A 21450-nucleotide genomic window follows, 5' to 3' on the forward strand; every position below is an offset into this window, starting at 1 on the left:
AATCCACGACTGCATGCGAACGTTGAGGCCTGGCATTGTCATCCATGTACTGAGGTCGAGTAGAAAGAGGATGGTTGTCAAAATGAGGAAAAAGAGAGAGAGAGAGAGAGAGAGAGAGAGAGAGAGAGAGAGAGAGAGAGAGAACACCGTGGGGACCGTTATTCGGATGCTTGTGTTGTTGAGAGAGACTCGTGGGGGGTGCTCCGAGCATCATGGTGTGAGGTGGAATTGGTCTGGCACAGAGGGTCGGCCCTGTGGTCTTCCAGAACATCGGCCAAGGGAGAGGCAATGGTGTCACAGCAGCTCCATACATTGATGAAGCCTTGTGACCACACACCATGTCTCATTTGGCACGTCGCCGCAACCACGGGTTTCAGCGTGATAACGCCCGTGCCCTCATTGCGAGAGCAGCAAGAGACTTCCTCCAGCAGAATGGCATCAGAACCATGCAGTGGCCTGCCTTCAGTCCCGATTTAAATCCCACTGAGCACCTGTGGGAGGAGACTGCTGAATGACGTCAGACCAAGGCCGACAACTGCAGCTAAACTTGCGTCAGGCGTTCCTCAGAGTGTGGGCTCAAGTGCCGATGGCCTTCATCAACCGTCTTATCCATTCCATGTATCGACGTTGCACAGCAGTCATCAATGCACATGGCGGACACACGAGATATTGACTTGTGATGCCATTTTCTCAGAGACTAGTGTTGTGTTTCACTTTAAGAACATTTGACACTTTCATTTCAACCTTGATGATCAGTTTTGCCAAGTTTCATCTTTTTAATATGTTTTAAAGTATGTTTACAGTGTTTGGACAAATAAGGTTTCTCCCATATCTATCCATGGTGACGTTTCTTTCGCGGTTCAGTATATCTTTCATCACAACTGGTGGGACCAAACAATAAAATATATTAAGGTGTGCTCATCTTTTTTCTTTGCGTATATTGTATTGTACAAATCCACGTACCCTGCAGCTGCTTCCCGGTTCAATTGGTTCCTGACACATGTGCTTGTAATTATAGCTCATCCGTGAAGGACCCGTGAAGATCCGGGGTTGTATAGGTCTTCAGCAACCCATGATTGCCGTAAAAAGCCACCATGCTTGTCGTAAGAGGCGACTAACGGGATCTGGTGGCCAGGCTCGCTGAGTTGGTTGATGTATCTTGATGTATCCCAATTGCGTGGGTCGATGCTCATGATGTCAATCACTAGATTGTCTGGTCTAGACTCGATTATATACAGACAGCCGTTACAGCTGGAATATTGCTGAGTGCGGCGTTAAATAACGAACAAAGAAAATATATGACCGATCTTAACCGACAACTATCTAGACGTCTTTTTTGGCAGTACGTGTGTAACTCGTGTTAATTATAGGGCGAGCATCACGTCGAACAGTCTACGGATGACAAAAAATAGACAAACATAAAGCATAATGGCAATACAGTCTTGGAATAGGTCGCCATTTTGGAATCACGTGATTTTAATATTTCTTTCATTTCTTTCGTATGTTTCGTGTCAGCTTGATGTAGGAGGAAAGCCCGAAGTGATGCACGTCTTAGACTCGCGCTGACCACCCGATCCCGTTATTCTCCTCTTACGACAAGCATAGTTGCCTTTTAGGGCAAGCATGGGTTGATGAAGACCTATTCTACCCCGGATCTCCTACCTTATTTCAAACATCAAAGGCTGTGCTTCCCCTATTCCCACAGCAACTCAATTGCACGGTGATATGAAATGGAGTTTAACGTGCTTGCGCGCGCAGACTAAAGCCAGTGTTTTTGTGCTACACCACTGAGATACCATGCCGCAGTTTAACATGAATACCCCACTCAGACACAGTGCACTGACTCCGAGCCGACCAGTCCTTGTTTTATCCCTGTATAGTGCTAGCTCACTGAGATACCATGCCGCAGTTTAACAGGAATACCCCACTCAGACACAGTATACTGACTCCGAGCCAACCAGTCCTTGTTCTATCCCTGTATAGTGCTAGCCCAATGAGATACCATGCCGCAGTTTAACATGAATACCCCACTCAGACACAGTATACTGACTCCGAGCCGACCAGTCCTTGTTCTATCCCTGTATAGTGCTAGCCCAATGAGATACCATGCCGCAGTTTAACATGAATACCCCACTCAGACACAGTATACTGACTCGGAGCCGACCAGTCCTTGTTCTATCCCTGTATAGTGCTAGCTCAATGAGATACCATGCCGCAGTTTAACATGAATACCCCACTCAGACACAGTATACTGACTCCGAGCCGACCAGTCCTTGTTCTATCCCTGTATAGTGCTAGCCCACTGAGATACCACGCCGCAGTTTAACATGAATACCCCACTCAGACACAGTATACTGACTCGGAGCCGACCAGTCCTTGTTCTATCCCTGTATAGTGCTAGCCCAATGAGATACCACGCCGCAGTTTAACATGAATACCCCACTCAGACACAGTATACTGAGTCCGAGCCGACTAGTCCGTGTTTAAGCCCCTTAGTGCTGAGCGTCAGGCAGGGTATCAACAAGTACCATCTTTTAATGTCTTTAGGTGTAACGCGGCCGGGAAGACACTATCCGAACACAAAGGGAAAGACTCCACCCCACCCCCAAAGTTATCAATGCATGCACTGCCGCACAATCTTTTTCATTATATATTTTTTCAAGGAAGTCTTACAGGGAGTTTTCAGTTGAAATATTCAGCTTGCAAATGTCAACTTCTGGAATTATTTGAAGGAATATAACTGCTGTTTTTGAGCGAGTGTGGTTTTACGCCGATTTTGGCAACATTCCAGCAATGTCACGTCCGGGATAGACTTAAGCAAGAAGACTTACAAGAACGTCATCACAACGTTTGTTTTCTCTCGCAACTGTACCTAAATTATTATCCCGATAAAACACACTGGCCCTCTTTTGGGGTGGGGTGAAATGGTGTTTAAAGTCGCCCTCAGGGTGATTGCACTTACGAAGAATGTGTTATAGGCCTAGCCCACCGAGACGAGTCTTTTGGCATAACGATGCCAGTTGATCGAACCACCGACCTTTCGCTCTCCGAGCAGACTTTCTATCCTCACCTTGAATTAAAAACAAAATTTAAATACTTATATATTCCTACGCATCTTAAATAGTGTTCACCAACAGCGCATGTTCCTGATCGTACATAAAACAGACAGCAGGATCTGTGTTGGGATTATGTTTGGGGACCATATATCACGTGACGGAAAAACATGCAATGCACGAATTTGGTCGTGCGGAAGTGGTCACGTGACAACGTTCCCAAGAAGTGATTGACAGCCATGCTATCGACGCGTTTGATCACATTCACTGCCTGTTTTACTCACACGACATACTAAATTCTAATGTTAATGTAAATGTTTGACTTATTGGTCACGTGACCAGTGGCGGATGCGCATCCACTCATTGCAAAGCAAACTAAAAACTTGGAATGTTTAAATACACTACTCAACGATTGTTTGGAATAATCAGAAATGTCAAGTCTATTCAAATATACACTTGACATATTATAAGAATCAATCTGGCGTATCTTGGAAAGATAAAAATGTCCCTACCAAATGTGGAGTAGTACATGAGAGAGAAAGAGAGAGAGAGAGAGAGAGGGAGAGAGAGAGAACAGAGAGAGAGATGAGAGAGAGAGAAGAGTGAGAGAGAGAGAAGAGAGAGAGAACAGAGAGAGAGATGAGAGAGAGAGAGAGGGGGAGAGAGAGAGAGAAAAGAGAGATGAGAGAGAGAGAACAGAGAGAGAGATGAGAGAGAGAGAAGAGTGAGAGAGAGAGAAGAGAGAGAGAACAGAGAGAGAAAGGGAGAAAGAGAAAAGAGAGAGAGAGAGAGAAAAGAGAGAGAGAAGAGAGAGAGCGAGAGCATGTTTGCGCTGTTCCTTATACCGTTGTGCCCCCCTCTGTTCAAGATATTATCTTGTACACAAACAACATAATAGTTTCTTAAACAACTTGTTTCCAGTGATGGAATAAAAATAACAAACAGCAGATATTGTTGGGTACAGGGTATTCACTGCCGTGTACCGTATTGACATCAAAGAGACTATCACCGATTTTGAGTTATTTTGCAATTCACCGTTCTCATTTGGAGCCAAACGGACAGCAGATGACGGGCACATGGGTATATTTAACCATTCCTTGCACTTGGAGTTGGCCGAGCTTCAAAAACAACGCAGACATTCCAGACTCTCAAAACATTGACATTACACAAACCACCACATGATAATTCATTTATGCGGAACTTTTAACCGATCACACGCATGTTTGGCTGCAGTGTGATACCTTTTCTTCTTTAACATGTAAAAGTACGTGTTGTCTTTGTGCAGAAAAACAGGCCCAGGTTTAACGACATCGTTAAATACTTGCAACTTCTTATACTCATCTCGATTTTATTATGCGCGACTTTTATTATACCAGCAACAGATGAATATACGCAACAAGAACTCGTGATGCGTTTTCATGCATTCTCGATATTTGTTTGTTGATTAACGTCGCACTTAGCAAATAATCGAGTCTGGGCCAGACACTCCAGTGATTGATATCATGAGCATCGATCCATTCTCGATGATTTGGTTTCAACGGATGCGATTTGTAAGACGTTTGCATGTATATCTAAGGGTGAACACACACCAGATGCTTTATTTTCACTCAGTTTATCCTTCTGTGATAATCAGAGCGAACCGGGATTCAAACCCACGGTCGTAGGTTTCTGGCGTGCTCCAGTGAGGTGAGGTGAGGTGAAATTGGGTTTAACGTCGCGTCCAAGATTATTGCACATATATAGCGACGTGCATGTACGTGTGTGTGTTTGTGTGGCTGCTTGTACTAGTCCGGACTGATGCCGATTTATAGTGCTAGCTCACTGAGATACCATGCCGCAGTTTAACATGAATACCCCACTCAGACACAGTATACTGACTCCGAGCCGACCAGTCCTTGTTTTAGCCCTTTAATGCCGTGCGCTAGTCAGGGTTACAACAAGTACCATCTTTTCACGTCTTTTGGTATGACGCGGCCGGGGATCGAACCCCGAACCTTCCGCTCTCCGGGCGGACACTCTACCACAAGACCACGGAGGCGGTCCGTGCTCCAGTGACGCAACCAATGACCCTGTTCACCATAAGATGTATGCAGAGAGCCTCGAGAGTGTGTTTTGTTTGTTTGTTAGTTTGTTGTTCTCAGCTATATGACAGCAGTCTGTAAATAATGGAGTCTGGACCAGACAATCGAGTGATTGACATGGGGTTGTCAGGATCGCTGACTTGGTTGATGCATGACATCCCGTCCCAATTGCGTGGATCGATGCTCATGTCAGTAGGCCACACACATTTGAGATATTGGTGCTCAGTTATATAGTTAGAGTGAGTGAGTGAGTGAGTGAGTGAGTGAGTGAGTGTGGTTTTCCACCGCTTTTAGCAATATTCCAGCAATATAACGGCGGGGGACACCAGAAATGGGCTTCACACATTGTACCCATGTCGGTAATCGAACCCGGGTCTTCTGCGTGACGAGCGAACGCTTTAACCACTAGGCTACCCCACCGCCCCTATATAGTTAGAATATTGCTGAGTGTGGTGTTAACAAAAAACAACAACTAACAAACAAACAATGTTCTTAGCATCAACCACTGGTTTGGTTTGCAACAGTGATCTCAGCAATAACCACTGGTTTATTGTGCATATGCTCTGGTCATCAACCACTGCTTTGGTGTGCACGTCATGCTCTTAAAATCGGCCACACATATTGGATGCATTGGTGCTCTGGTCATCAACAAGCATCTGTTTGCTAATCACATACCACAGAAATAACAAGCAGCAGAACAAGATATTCACATTTTTATTCTTCTTTCTTGTGTATAAAATAAAAGTTTTTGATATAGAACATAAAAATAGAAGCCACCATTACTGGACATACTGACTGCTCAACATAAAAGTCTAGGACCGCTAACACCAAGCCTAGACATCTGGCACTCACACAGAGACAATCAGGAATAGGGGGTTACCATGGTTACACTAACTTGTCCATTGTCAGGGCCCTGTTATTTCTCTTATGTGCCCTGACCATGTATATATTGTAGAACTGATGCCTACAGATGACTACTACTTCAGAATGTTTGTGGAAGATGACCATGTTGGTTCCACAATTTGTGTCTGATCCATTTGTTTTTGGACTAAGGAATTGAAATAATTCTTGGTAAGGGCCCTGCTGTTGAACCACTGGGCCCTGACTTAGCATCATGTGACATTTTTCTTTCTTGACTTGTAGGACTTCCTCTTTTTCTCTAAAATGACAATTCTTACAATGGGCAATACCTTAACATTTAGTCCCAATAATTTGACTGAAACTTATGATTTTGTTAAAAATATCTGTACTTCAACAATCACAGTCTCTTGCACGTGGTGTAATGCCATCAAAGTTTCAAATAAAAATTAAAGGTTTTCTTTACTGTTAAGATAAATAGTAAAAATGACACGAGACTTGAGATTTGGCCACAGGGTGAACACCTCTAGAAGCTAGCCGACCTTCCACGTTAAACTGCTGGTTTTAAAAGTGCCCGAAGCCCTAGGAGCAAAATGTGATAATTGAACATTCCCCATTCCCTTTGTGTTACAAGAACATTCCTAGTATGTTACATGGACATCCAGTCGTTTCCCTTTTTCACATTCCCATTTTTATATGAACGCATCTTTTATTTCTATTGACTCACTTCTACACATTCCTAGTTTAACATGAATGTTATCATTTTTCCCTTGAACATTCCCTTGTTTTTTTTTATACATTCCTACTGTTTTACATGAACATTATCATTTTTCCCTTGAACATTCCCTTGTTTTTTTTAAACATTCCTACTGTTTTACATGAACATTATCATTTTTCCCTTGAACATTCCCTTGTTTTTTTTTTAAACATTCCTACTGTTTTACATGAACATTATCATTTTTCCCTTGAACATTCCCTTGGTTTTTTTTAAACATTCCTACTGTTTTACATGAACATTATCATTTTTCCCTTGAACATTCCCTTGTTTTTTTTAAACATTCCTACTGTTTTATATGAACATTATCATTTTTCCCTTGAACATTCCCTTGTTTTTTTTTAAACATTCCTACTGTTTTACATGAACGTTATCAATATTTCCCTTGAACATTCCCTGTTTTTTTTAAACATTCATACTGTTTTACATGAACATTATCATTATTTCCCTTGAACATTCCTTGTTTTTTTTTAAACAATCCGACTGTTTTACATGAATGTTATCATAATTTCCCTTGAACATTCCTTGTTTTTTTTAAACATTCCTACTGTTTTACATGAACATTATCATTATTTCCCTTGAACATTCCTTTTTTTTTCAACATTCCTACTGTTTTACCCTAAAATTCCTATTGTTTCCCTTTTATACCTTCCTATTGTGTTACTTGTACATTCCTTGTTTTCTTGGACATTCCCAATTGTATGAAAACATTCCTCCACTTTTACTAACAAATACAAATTTTCCTGACATTCCTTTTGTTTCACAAAAAAACATTCCAATATTTAAATCCGCTTGAGCAGAGCTTCAGTAGAACTACACATTTCCACTGTCTATTGCTAATCACCTGTCAGCGCCAATCATCTGCTGGCTTCCATTGTCTATTGCTAATCACCTGTCAGCGCCAATCATCTGTTGGCTTCCATTGTCTATTGCTAATCACCTGTCAGCGCCAATCATCTGTTGGCTTCCATTGTCTATTGCTAATCACCTGTCAGCGCCAATCATCTGTTGGCTTCCATTGTCTATTGCTAATCACCTGTCAGCGCCAATCATCTGTTGGCTTCCATTGTCAGTCTCTACCCTTTCTGATTTTCCACCTTTTGTTATCTTATTAATTTTGTTGTCCTTACATGTACATACACATGCTCTCTGCCTCATGGCATTCATTCACGTGATGAAGAAGTAAGCATATTCTCCGAAACATTGTGTTCCTCATAATTAAGAAGTTGACATCCATATATTCTCTTCCTTATGTGTATCACTTCTAAATGCCTAGAAGACCTACACATTTCCAGATAACTTTCCTAATTTATCAGTACTTTAGCTGAGTAAAAACACAACATGCTTTTGAAACTGTGGCAATATTTAAAATACAAAATATGACTCAGTTCCTCATTTGAACTTTACAGCTAACATTCTATTCTATGGATAACTGTTTTTCATTTCCGGGTTTTATCATCAAGTGATCATGCTCCTCATGTAAATCAACACTCTTTGTAATTTAATACATATCCTATTACTTAGATGTTCCAGCATGTTTTCAATCCCATTTAGTTTCTACAAAGCAAGTCATAAAATGAAACTGGAGTCTGACAAACTGTCCACCAAATGCATTACGAAATCGTCAAAAAACAGTTGGTGAAACAATTTTATTCAAATGAGTTCCCCGTACATGTTGTTTGCAGGCAATAAATGAGATTGAAATCGGCTGACATTTACAAACTACTTTTTCCAAAATTAAATTGATTAAGTTAAAACTTTAGTATTTGTGATGCTATATGTTTTTAGTATTAACAAGAGATGTTTCTGCTAAAGTGCCTCGAATATTGTGAAATAGATGAATGTTCCTGAATATTCCAACCATAGAATAAGTTGCTTTTAGTCAATTGGGTTTAATGTCAATTTAAACAGTATTCCAGTTATATCACGACATGTCGTGTGTCAGCTTGATGTGGGAGGAAAGCCTGAAGTGATCGGTGAGTGAGTATGGGTTTACGCCCCTTTTAGCAGTATTCCAGCAATATCATGGCGGGGGACACCTGAAATGGGCTTTACACATTGTACCCATGTCGGGAATCGAACCCAGGTCTTTGGCGTGACGAGCGAAGGCTTCAACCACTAGGCTACCGACTGCCCCCCTGAAGTGATGAAGGTCTTAGATGTTTACCACCTCAGTGAAACCCTTGAGTACAGGTATGGAGTTGACAAACCAAGGATCAATCAGGGATTCAAACCCACGAACATTGAATCCTGGCACAGCTAGGGGACACAACTCTGCTCAACGAGCTTCAGTTCTATAGACAAACTAGGACAGTTATTTCCCCTGAAAGTTAGATCAATACCTAGCAGAAAAACAACATAGCTGACTCAATAAATTTTCAAGTTTTGCACTCCAGCACCTGGGATGCTGTGGTTCAGGCTCCTCTGCATCTGTCTCCCCCCATTACGCAGGTGTTGCTACATACAACAGCGGGAGTTTGTCACAGCGATTACACAACAGCGTGTTGCCCCATTTGTACCGCACAACCCAGACAATTAATCAAATTGGATCAAGTTATACTGTTCCAATTCAATGATTTTATTGACAGTCGACTGTTTTTTGTTTTTAACCAGCAAATCTTGAAATCTGTACTCAATTATTAATGTAGTTCATTTTAATGACTTTGTGGGGATAATAATTGCTAATTAACAAGCTTAGTGTCTGATGTTTCCTGGACGTGGTTGTGTTGCAGTCAAGAGTTACCTCCCTTGCTTTTTGTGGAAGATTTTGATGTGCTGACACTTTGTTTGTGAATAAGGTTTATCTGTAGCCAAATAAAAATTAATGTTCAGTTGTTCAAAACTGTATTCCCGTAATAACCTAGTAGTATCTTGTAAGAGATTATTTTTTTATCTTTCATATCTTAGTGCTCCTTTCTTTTAATGGCCAACTTTCTTTGTCAATAATTCTTAGATATTTTCAGGATATCTTGATTGTTTGGTTCAAAATACAAAACTTCAGAATGATACTCAAAAGATATTACCCAGAAAATGTGCTGAATTTGTTCAGTTTGGTTACCATGACAACAGTGATGAAATGTACAACAGAAGCTGATATATCAGTCATGATTCCATAGAACGTTACGCAAGTAGCTCCTCAGCATAACCCTTAACCTTTGCTCTGACCTAGGTCAAATATAGAGGTCAATGTTCACCCCATGACCAAAATGTCACGGTTGATGGGTTTCATAAAACTGACTTAAAAGCAAACTTCACAACACAAAAGTATTAAACGAAATAGTCCATCTGACAGACACAGCGCACGCATGTGGCAACGACATCTGCGTCCAACTAAAACATAAAACAAATATATCGGATGAGACTTGAGCCGAGAAGATATTACTGATTTGATATTTGTGAAGCGTTAAATCATTGAGATTACATTGATAGGGTGCGAGTGTCAAACAACTAGAGGACCCGGTTCTGACTTTACCGTTTTACCATCAACATTCGTCTGTGTCATAATAGATGTAAGAAAACGATCATCATGAATCTTTGTGAATTATATTTGAAAATGAATCATCTTATATCCCTATATTTCATTCTAATGTCTAACCCCGAAAAAATTATTTTCATGTTTTACACAAGCAACCTTCGAATATTTTGTAAACAAAATAAATAAAAATAAAAACAAAAATAATCAAATTACAATATCATAAATGCCTTTTCATGTCAAATATTACAAAAGGAATTTGATATCAAGCAAATTAACCTTGAATGAGACCTATCATCAATTAGTAGCATTTATTTTGCTTTCTCAACATGGGCATTGTGATAGAAATCCATAACGTGAGAAAGTTAAATTGGTGAATTATGACGTTGGAACTAAATATATCACCAAGTAAGTGAGGCGTCTTAAATGCAGGACAAATATGACAGTGTTGAATATCAGCATTCAGTAGAGGTAATAGACTCTGACATAGCAGTCAGTGAACACAGACACATAGACCCATGAAGTTTTCTCTTTCTTTTCATACCCCAACGAATGTTGCTGATTTTTGCCCTATGAATCACCTTGTTTGATAAATATTTCATGAGTATGGAAAATTTACATTCGTTTTGTTCTGAACAGCATATATTACAATTTTGCATGAAGAATCTTTACAAAATTTATTAATTAAATGTACATACAATTGACATAATTTTGTGTCATGTTCATACAATATACAAAATACTTGCGATTTAGACCAAGTATTCTTTCAAGGGCTTTGACATTAAATCGTTAGCATATTAAACACAACAAATAAAAACCAAATATTCACAAATACAATGAACCCATAAAATCACACTGAGACAAAACACAAATTCATGAAAAGAGCTAAAAGTGAAATCAGATCGTATGTATTAAAATATGACTAAAATAAAACCATTAAAATTTAATCATGCTTTGAGCAGCCAGCAGACAGGAAGTGATGTCATCAGGCAGGAAGTGACATCATAAATCCTATACAGGTCACATCCTCCACAGGAAGTGACATCATCCCGAAACAGGAAGTGACATCATATGAGAACAGGCACATCCTGAGAACCCCAAATTTGGTTCACTCACGAAATATAAGTCAGTCTCATGTAAGTAGCACTGTATCATCAGGTTGGTATTTAAGCAAATATGGACCATCAGCACTGTGATATCAGTTGATATCATGGACATATTGATATCATAGAAACTGTTGATATCCTTCGGCACCTGTGAAAACAACGTCAATCCAAATTCTCATAGCCTCTGGCGTGGGGGCCACGAGGTAATACGTCCTATCATAGGTTTTCACACAAAATGTCAGTTTAGGGTTTGGACTTTTCACTGTCCGAAGATGATCGACATAAACTTCCTCAATTGCTTGAAAATATATCCCTCCCCGCGCTTTGGTCTCGCCTTTGTCCACATAGTACAACAACGACCGCTTCACTCGGTCAAACACGAACCATCGTTTATGCCATGTTTTGAACTTGTTTCCCATCTTGTGCAGGAAACCACGGCAACTGGTGGGTGTGACATTCACCTGGGGGCACGAGTCGATGCTGTGCCCAGCTGTCTCTATGTGTTGTCGGAGATCAAACTCCTTGTTTCTGATTGGTAGATACCTCGTCAATGGCCGCGCCTAGAAAGAAAAGAGTATTAATCTTAAGGTAATGCAACATGAGTCGAGTCTACTTTTATGCAAAAAAAAAGGTATGAATAAGAACAAAATATATTGTAGAAAGGTATTTAATAGAGCTAGGTGAAAGGTGAAAGGTGAAAGGTGAAAGGTGAAAGGTGCTACAGAGGGGAAATATGCCTCTCGCCTTCACTTCAGTGCAACAAACGTGGCGATACTGGTTGAACATCCAATAAGCACTTGTAGGATCTTTCAACACATCAAGCAGCAAGCACCTGTTGAATCTTTCAACACATCAAGCAACAAGCACCTGTTGTTCGGTCAACACATCAAACAACAAGCACCTGTTGGATGTTTTAACACATCAAGCAACAAGCACCTGTTGAATCTTTCAACACATCAAGCAGCAAACACCTGTTGAATCTTTCAACACATCAAGCAGCAAGCAGCTGTTGAATCTTTCAACACATCAAGCAGCAAGCACCTGTTGAATCTCTCAACACATCAAGCAGCAAGCACCTGTTGAATCTTTCAACACATCAAGCAGCAAGCACCTGTTGAATCTTTCAACTCATCAAGCAACAAGCACCTGTTGAATCTTTCAACACATCAAGCAACAAGCACCTGTTGAATCTTTCAACACATCAAGCAGCAAACACCTGTTGAATCTTTCCACACATCAAGCAACAAACACCTGTTGAATCTTTCAACACATCAAGCAGCAAACACCTGTTGAATCTTTCAACACATCAAGCAACAAACACCTGTTGAATCTTTCAACACATCAAGCAACAAGCACCTGTTGAATCTTTCAACACATCAAGCAGGAAGCACCAGTTGAATCTTTCATCACATCAAGCAACAAGCACCTGTTGCATGTTTTAACATATCAAGCAGCAAGCACTTGTTGGATCTTTCAACACATCAAGCAACAAGCACCTGTTGTCCGGTCAACACATCAAGCAACAAGCACCTAATGATCATTCAACTCATCAATATCTGTTGGATCTTTTAACACATCAAGCAATAAGCACCTGCTGGATTTTTCGACACATCAATTCATAAGCACCATTTGTTAAACACATAATGTATGACCCAACAAGAACCTTCAACACATGATCAACAGACAAGCACCTGTTGGATCTATTTCAACACATGATCAACAGACAAGCATCTGTTGGAGCTATTTCAACACATGATCAACAGACAAGCATCTGTTGGAGCTATTTCAACACATGATCAACAGACAAGCATCTGTTGGAGCTATTTCAACACATGATCAACAGACAAGCATCTGTTGGAGCTATTTCAACACATGATCAACAGACAAGCATCTGTTGGATCTATTTCAACACATGATCAACAGACAAGCATCTGTTGGAGCTATTTCAACACATGATCAACAGACAAGCATCTGTTGGAGCTATTTCAACACATGATCAACAGACAAGCACCTGTTGGATCTATTTCAACACATGATCAACAGACAAGCATCTGTTGGAGCTATTTCAACACATGATCAACAGACAAGCACCTGTTGGATCTATTCCAACACATGATCAACAGACAAGCATCTGTTGGATCTATTTCAACACATTTCAACCAAACAAGCACCTGTTGGACTTCTACACACCTGCTGTATTTGTTTTTCTCTCATCTTGACCTGTTGTTGTACCAGTTCCTCCCGGAGCATCGTCTCCTCCTGCAACTTTCTCTCCAGCACTTCTCTCTTCTGTCTCTCCTCGTGGAGTGCCATCATCTCGGCTTCACGAAGATGTACCTGCAACAGCAATATTCCAGCTATATGATGGCGTTCTGTAATAATCCAGTCTGGACCAGACAATCCATCATCAGCATTGATCTACGCAATTGGGATACGATGACATGCATCAACCAAAGCAGTGAGCCTGACCACCCGATTGCTGAAGTGGGAGAGTGAGTGAGTATGGTTTTACGCCACTTTTAGTAATATTCCAGCAATATCACAGTGGGGGACACCAGAAATGGGCTTCACACATTGTACCCATGTCAGGAATCGAACCCAGGTCTTTGGCTTGACGAGCGAACGCTTTAACCACTAGGCTACCCGACCACCCCCAATTGCTGAAGACCAATTCTAACCCAGATCTTCACGGGTTGCAGCAACTGGTAAACAAGGAAGATATAGCTACCAATGTAAACGGGAATATACACTCTGAGCTAAATAAAGTACTTCTTTTTAGAGTTTAATTCACTTATAGATACCCAGCAAGATCCTCAGTCTGAGTGAGTGAGTGAGTTTTTAACATTATTCCAGTTATATCACGGCGTGTCAGGTTAATGTGGGAGGAAAGCCCGACGTGATGCAGGTCTCAGACGTTTACCACTTCGATGTAACCCACGAGCACAGGTATGGTGCTGACAAACCTAGAAACATAATCGGTGCGAACCAGGATTTGAACCCACAATCATAGGTTTCTGGGTGCCCAAGGGACACAACTCTGCACAGCGAATCACGGCGCCTTAGACGACTGGGCCACCCGTGCCCCCCCTCAGTCTGAGATTTCAGCCAGTTCTCCAGAAGATATTAGGTTATATGCTCCATACATTAACACTAAGATCTGAAGAGAATGGTGCCATGAGACAAATTTGGGAAAGTAGACTCAGAACAACTGGGCAAAGACAATATCTTTACTGTTGTCTATCAGAATCTGCATGACAGCAAACACCTCTATTCACAACTGTAGTCCTGACACAACAAGAAAGTTGGGGCAAATCTCGAGCCTCGACCATAAAATCTAGGCAAAAAGTCCCAATGCCAATGGAATGGAATTGACCCAGCACTTTATATTCTCTGGAGGGCCTAAGAGTCTTGTCGGAGATATTTTATTGGTCACATATTGAAAGTTTTTGACCATCACAGATTGCTGGGAAACTATTGTAACCCGAGCCACGACGGAGTTGGCGGAATAATACTTGCAAAACAATAGTCAGGCCAATACACATTGCAGTGTATCTAACTGTTAATTAAGAGTTTTTTGGTGTTTCTGTAAATATTTTTATTTGAATTCAGGAGACATATCTTTAACATAGGAACATGGGGGTGTAGGTGTAGCACTTCATAGGATCTTAAAACATGATCAAGATATGAGTAGTTAATTATGAGTTATCTAACCTGTTCTTCCACCAGGTGGAGCTTGTCTGCCTGTGCCTGTGCAAGGAGCAGCTCCAGCTCGGCTAGTTTTTCCAGTTGTCCCTCTCCACTGCTCAAACTGAAACACAAACCCAACACTCAATATGGCTCTAAACTCGTGTCTCACCGCCAAAAGAAACGTGAACCATAGAAACATATAAAGAGAAGTATGTACGTTAAGAAGAGATGTTTCCAATGTGTACCACTTAATAACAAAACTGACAAACAGTCAAGTTTTACCACAGTGTCTTTTTTCTTATCACGATATGCAGCATGTGATTTCCAAACTTTACACGCTAATCCTCCACGAGAGAAATGGTGCATCTCGAGTCATGGATCTATGACGTCACATGTGATGCGTTCACGAGTGTCAGTTCACACAACAGACCAGTATGTTCGTTTGTGCATCAAACCAATCTAATATCACTTGAATATGAGTAAGTCTTCACATGTTAACAATATGTATTGTATTCGCTTTCTCTTGTGGTGAGTATATGTCAGGAAATGTCCCATTTGCCCCACTATATGGTCTTAAGTTCAGCATGTACTATTGAATTTCTTTTAACAGTGTAGATTTGTAGAATAAGGAAAGACTTTGCTTAATTCAAATTAAGACTCAACATCATTCTGAGTTGAGTTAACATATCCTGGTTGTCATATGTGCTAGCCAACTCTCACAATCGGCCAAAGTCTAAAAAAGTACAATCAATGAATTCCCTCACCCAAAGTGGCGATTTTTAGTTTTTTTTTAAATGCTAATAAATCTGAAATGAAGACCACATGGCAAGGAGAGACAGTGAGATGACGATAATGACAATTATTGGCGACAGAAAGTTTAATAAGTAAATCTGAGAAATATAATCTAGCAGGTATATTTACGAGGTGAGGTGAAATTGGGTTTAAGGTCGCGTCCAAGATTATTGCACTTATATAGCGACGTGCATGTACGTGTGTGTGTGTTTGTGTGGCTGCTTGTACTAGTCTCGACTGATGCCAATTTATAGTGCTAGCACACTGAGATATCATGCCGCAGTTTAACCTGAATACCCCACTCAGACACAGTATACTGACTCCAAGCCGACCAGTCCTCGTTTTAGCCCTTTAATGCCGAGCGCCAGACAGGGCAACAACAAGTATCATCTTTTAACGTCTTTTGGTATGACGAGGCCGGGGATCGAACCCCGGACCTTCCGCTCTCCGGGCGGACGCTCTACCACTAGACCACGGAGGCGGTCTCCGGGCGGACGCTCTACCACTAGACCACGGAGGCGGTCTCCGGGCGGACACTCTACCACAAGACCAGGGAGGCGGTCTCCGGGCGGACACTCTACCACAAAACCACGGAGGCGGTCTCCAGGCGGACACTCTACCACAAGACCACGGAGGCGGTCTCCGGGCGGACACTCTACCACTAGACTACGGAGGCGGTCTCCGGGCAGACTCTCTACCACTAGACCACGGAGGCGGTGTATATTTACAAAGGCAGACCAGCTATGTTCAAGACAGGCTAGTTCAGTTTATGAATTACCAGCCTGCCTGACTTGTTGCATCATCCCGAGACAGGCGTGTCCTCTAGCCATATATCAAAGCCTTGTTACTACCCTTGCCACATCAAGGCCATTTTCTTGGCTCGACCCTGGGTAGATCAGGAGTTATGCCCCTTGTAATGAAAACGCGATATCAAATCAGATCGCTGTCTGGTATAGCTTCAAAAAGATGGCGGCTACCATAGATGACAATCAGATAACAAAAACATTTGCGATTTCATCCCTGACACAAAAACGTAGGCAATCATTGGGGGATAAAAAGATGAAAAAGACATGTCAATAAAGACAGGCAGTGGTAAATCACTTTCATATGAAGGTGTACCAGCCATTGATGTTGATTTGGTGAAATGTTCTTTCAGTAGTTAATTTACCTCAAAAAGAAAATTAAGCGCATAAAGAAAGCATCGCCCAAATCTGTCATACCTCAAAAAGAAAATTAAGCGAATAAAGAAAGTATCGCCCAAATCTATCGGCACACAACTATCAGGAAATGTTATTGTTGACTTTTGGTACTTTACATTGAGCGCCATGCAGTGCGATATTTTCTTTATAATTTTATAATTTTTCACATTCGATCATAATATTTTGTTAGCCGACGAAAAGAAGACATTCAAGTTCCTTAATTTTTTAAAAACTAGCAAGTTTCAGTGTAATCAATTGAAAATGAAAACAATCTGAATCATAACATGATCATAACATAATCATAAAAAGAATGTAACATTAACAGAAGTGCAATGAAATCCTTGCCCACAACTAGACATGTAATGGGAAAGAGACATGTCAGAATATTGTGTTATATTCAATAAGTGAGTGAGTTGGGTTCTAACGCTGCTTTATCAGTATTCCAGTTATAGTATTTCAGTCAGCTGAATGTGGGAGGAAAGCCTGAAGTGATGCACGTCTCAGGCGTCTACCACCCTGGTGAAACCCACGAGCACACGTATGAAACATAATCATAAAAACCTAGAAACATAATCGGGGTGAACCGGGATTCGAACCCACAATCATAGGTTTCTGGTGTGCCCAAGGGACACAACTCTGCACAGCGAATCGCAGCGCCTTAGACGAATGGGCCACACGTGCCCCTGTTTTTTAATGAGCTAAATGAAACACCCAAATGCTCATTTCTTAAAAACATGTACACACTACAATAGAATTTTGGGAGAACATCCCTTTCACTCCAATTGATACTATGTTTTTCAGTGTAAAAACAAGACAAAAATTCATAACAAACGGACCATTTGTCTTTTCTTGTCAAATATGTTTATCTTAACTCGTGACCCTGTGTCACTCATAGCCACCATGTTAGGTCACTCAATGAGATAAAATTAATATTTGACCAATTTCGGTTCACTTGTTTGTTGTTTGAAGCTGCACTCAGCAATATTCCAGCAATATGACAGCAACATGGAAACTATCAAATTTGGACCAGACAATCCAGTGATTGATATTGCAAGTAACGATCAATTGCGTAGAGGTAGAATCACACGCACTCAACCAAGTCCCGGAGCCTGACCACCCAATCCTCTGCTGCACCTGGTGTCACACTCAATCAACCAAGTCCCGGAGCCTGACCACCCAATCCTCTACTGCACCTGGTGTCACACTCAATCAAGAAAGTCACGGAGTCTGACCACCCAATCCTCTACTGCACCTGGTGTCACACTCCATCAACCAAGTCACGGAGTCTGACCACCCAATCCTCTACTGCACCTGGTGTCACACTCCATCAACCAAGTCACGGAGCCTGACCACCTAATCCTCTACTGCACCTGGTGTCACACTCAATCAAGAAAGTCACGGAGTCTGACCACCCAATCCTCTACTGCACCTGGTGTCACACTCAATCAACCAAGTCCCGGAGTCTGACCACCCAATCCTCTACTGCACCTGGTGTCACACTCAATCAACCAAGTCACGGAGTCTGACCACCCAATCCTCTACTGCACCTGGTGTCACACTCAATCAAGAAAGTCACGGAGTCTGACCACCCAATCCTCTACTGCACCTGGTGTCACACTCAATCAAGAAAGTCACGGAGTCTGACCACCCAATCCTCTACTGCACCTGGTGTCACACTCAATCAAGAAAGTCACGGAGTCTGACCACCCAATCCTCTACTGCACCTGGTGTCACACTCCATCAACCAAGTCCCGGAGCCTGACCACCCAATCCTCTACTGCACCTGGTGTCACACTCAATCAACCAAGTCATGGAGCCTGACCACCCAATCCTCTACTGCACCTGGTGTAATGAGAAGCTAGGGACGGACTATGACCCAACTCACATCCAGAAACTCAATCTTCATCGGTATCTCATCTGCCACGAGTCTGCAAGTTTCGTTCCGTCTCGTCTGCCTGGCATTGTCTTGCTGACATTATGTCAAAATGACCTATCTCATGTTTCAGTAATGGAATTGACTTACTCGGAAGCAGCCATTCCTAATTAATCAATATATAGTATTGTGGATCTATATCGTAACTGTTGCATTAATGATGATATTTATAGTAGCTCTCTTCTAACTCACTCTTGCATAATCAGATTGATGTTGGTAGATATAGTAGCTCTCTTCTAACTCACTCTTGCATAATCAGATTGATGATGATAATTATAGTAGCTCTCCTCTAACTCACTCTTGCATAATCAAATTGATGATGATATTTATAGTAGCTCTCTCTAACTCACTCTTGCATAATCAGATTGATGTTGGTAGATAAAGTAGCTCTCCTGTAACTCACTCTTGCATAATCAGATTGATGATGATATATACAGTAGCTCACCTCTAACTCACTCTTGCATTAACAGGTTAATGATGATATTTATAGTAGCTCTAATGTAACTCACTCTAGCATAATCATAATGATGATATTTATAGTAGCTCTCCTCTAACTCACTCTTGCATTAACAGGTTAATGATGATATTTATAGTAGCTCTCCTCTAACTCACTCTTGCATTAACAGGTTAATGATGATATATACAGTAGCTCTCTTCTAACTCACTCTTGCATAATCAGATTGATGATGATAATTATAGTAGCTCTCCTCTAACTCACAGGATCATGATGATAAGAAAAACAACCTCTCCTCCCTTGCATAATGATGCAGCTGACAACAACAACAACAACAACAACAACAACAACATCAACAACAACAACAACAACATCAACAACAACCACAACCACCACCTCGCCTCTCTCACTCACCCTGGGATAGACATAGGCTTGCCACAGAACCAGCAGTACTCCAGCTGGTAGCTGGCTGCGATAGTTTGCCGTGACACCAGTGTCTGCAGTGTGCCGTTCACCGACTTACATATACCATTCTTCTTCACAATGGGCACGCCTGCCCGGCGCTCCATATTGAACATTATGGCGGCACTGTCACTACTCTGTGTAGTACGACAGCTCTTAGAAAACACCCACCACCTTCACAGCGCATTCCTCATGGATCAGAATCTCATGGTAACGTTGTGAGCTCTCTTTGATTATCCCAGTAATATGCACTCCATTGTGAGTTGTCCTCAAGTGTATCAAAGCCAAGCAATGGCCACATATAGGTCAGGGAGATCTATGAATCTGTTGTGTATCACTGTCCATCAATAGGAATTCTATTGTCACTGCAGGAATCTATCTGGTACTGCCGTGCTTCCTTCAGTCACAGAAGACCTCGGACAATGACTGCTTTCTGACTGTTTACTTCTTGCACGTATCTCCACATGGAAGCGATTCCCGACTTCTTGGTATAAATAAGCAATTGTCAATTTGACATTCCAGTCGGTTGAGGGGAAATTTCTGGATCAGTTTCTGATTGTAAGTATATCTATTTCAACCTTTTGATAGGAAAATAGTTACTGAAAACAGAACAATTACTTCTGGTTCAATAAGGACTTTTTAGTCAACACAGTGTTAATTCCTTGGTATAGTCAACACAGTCATAATTCCTCGGTATAGTCAACACAGTGTTAATTCCTTGGTATAGTCAACACAGTCATAATTCCTCGGTATAGTCAACACAGTGTTAATTCCTCGGTATAGTCAACACAGTCATAATTCCTTGGTATAGTCAACACAGTGTTAATTCCTCGGTATAGTCAACACAGTCATAATTCCTCGGTATAGTCAAGACAGTGTTAATTCCTTGGTATAGTCAAGACAGTGTTAATTCCTTGGTATAGTCAACACAGTGTTAATTCCTTGGTATAGTCAACACAGTGTTAATTCCTTGGTATAGTCAACACAGTGTTAATTCCTTGCTATAGTCAACACAGTCATAATTCCTTGGTATAGTCAACACAGTGTTAATTCCTCGGTATAGTCAACACAGTCATAATTCCTTGGTATAGTCAACACAGTGTTAATTCCTCGGTATAGTCAACACAGTCATAATTCCTCGGTATAGTCAAGACAGTGTTAATTCCTTGGTATAGTCAAGACAGTGTTAATTCCTTGGTATAGTCAACACAGTGTTAATTCCTTGGTATAGTCAACACAGTGTTAATTCCTTGGTATAGTCAACACAGTGTTAATTCCTTGGTATAGTCAACACAGTGTTAATTCCTTGGTATAGTCAAGACAGTGTTAATTCCTTGGTATAGTCAAGACAGTGTTAATTCCTTGGTATAGTCAACACAGTGTTAATTCCTTGGTATAGTCAACACAGTGTTAATTCCTTGGTATAGTCAACACAGTGTTAATTCCTTGCTATAGTCAACACAGTGTTAATTCCTCGGTATAGTCAACACAGTGTTAATTCCTTGCTATAGTCAACACAGTGTTAATTCCTCGGTATAGTCAACACAGTGTTAATTCCTTGCTATAGTCAACAAATAG

General features: G+C 41.2%; 1 protein-coding gene across 8 annotated transcripts in view; it reads right to left on the minus strand.

Moving 5' to 3' along the window:
- Positions 1–10902: 10902 nt before the first annotated feature.
- LOC139472802 (pleckstrin homology-like domain family B member 1) overlaps positions 10903–21450 on the minus strand; it is a 177689-nt gene continuing 167141 nt past the window's right edge. For all 8 annotated transcript variants that reach the window (XM_071255276.1, XM_071255272.1, XM_071255270.1 and 5 more), the window contains 3 exons: positions 15057–15153; positions 13536–13682; positions 10903–11905 (listed from right to left, as the gene is read on the minus strand). In XM_071255276.1, the coding sequence (XP_071111377.1) occupies positions 11465–11905; positions 13536–13682; positions 15057–15153 (685 nt within the window). In that variant the 3' untranslated portion in view covers positions 10903–11464. The remainder of the gene's footprint in view (positions 11906–13535; positions 13683–15056; positions 15154–21450) is intronic.

The sequence above is a fragment of the Haliotis cracherodii genome, unplaced genomic scaffold (genome assembly GCF_022045235.1).
Source record: "Haliotis cracherodii isolate W230 unplaced genomic scaffold, xgHalCrac1.p SCAF_25, whole genome shotgun sequence".
NCBI lineage: Eukaryota > Metazoa > Mollusca > Gastropoda > Lepetellida > Haliotidae > Haliotis > Haliotis cracherodii.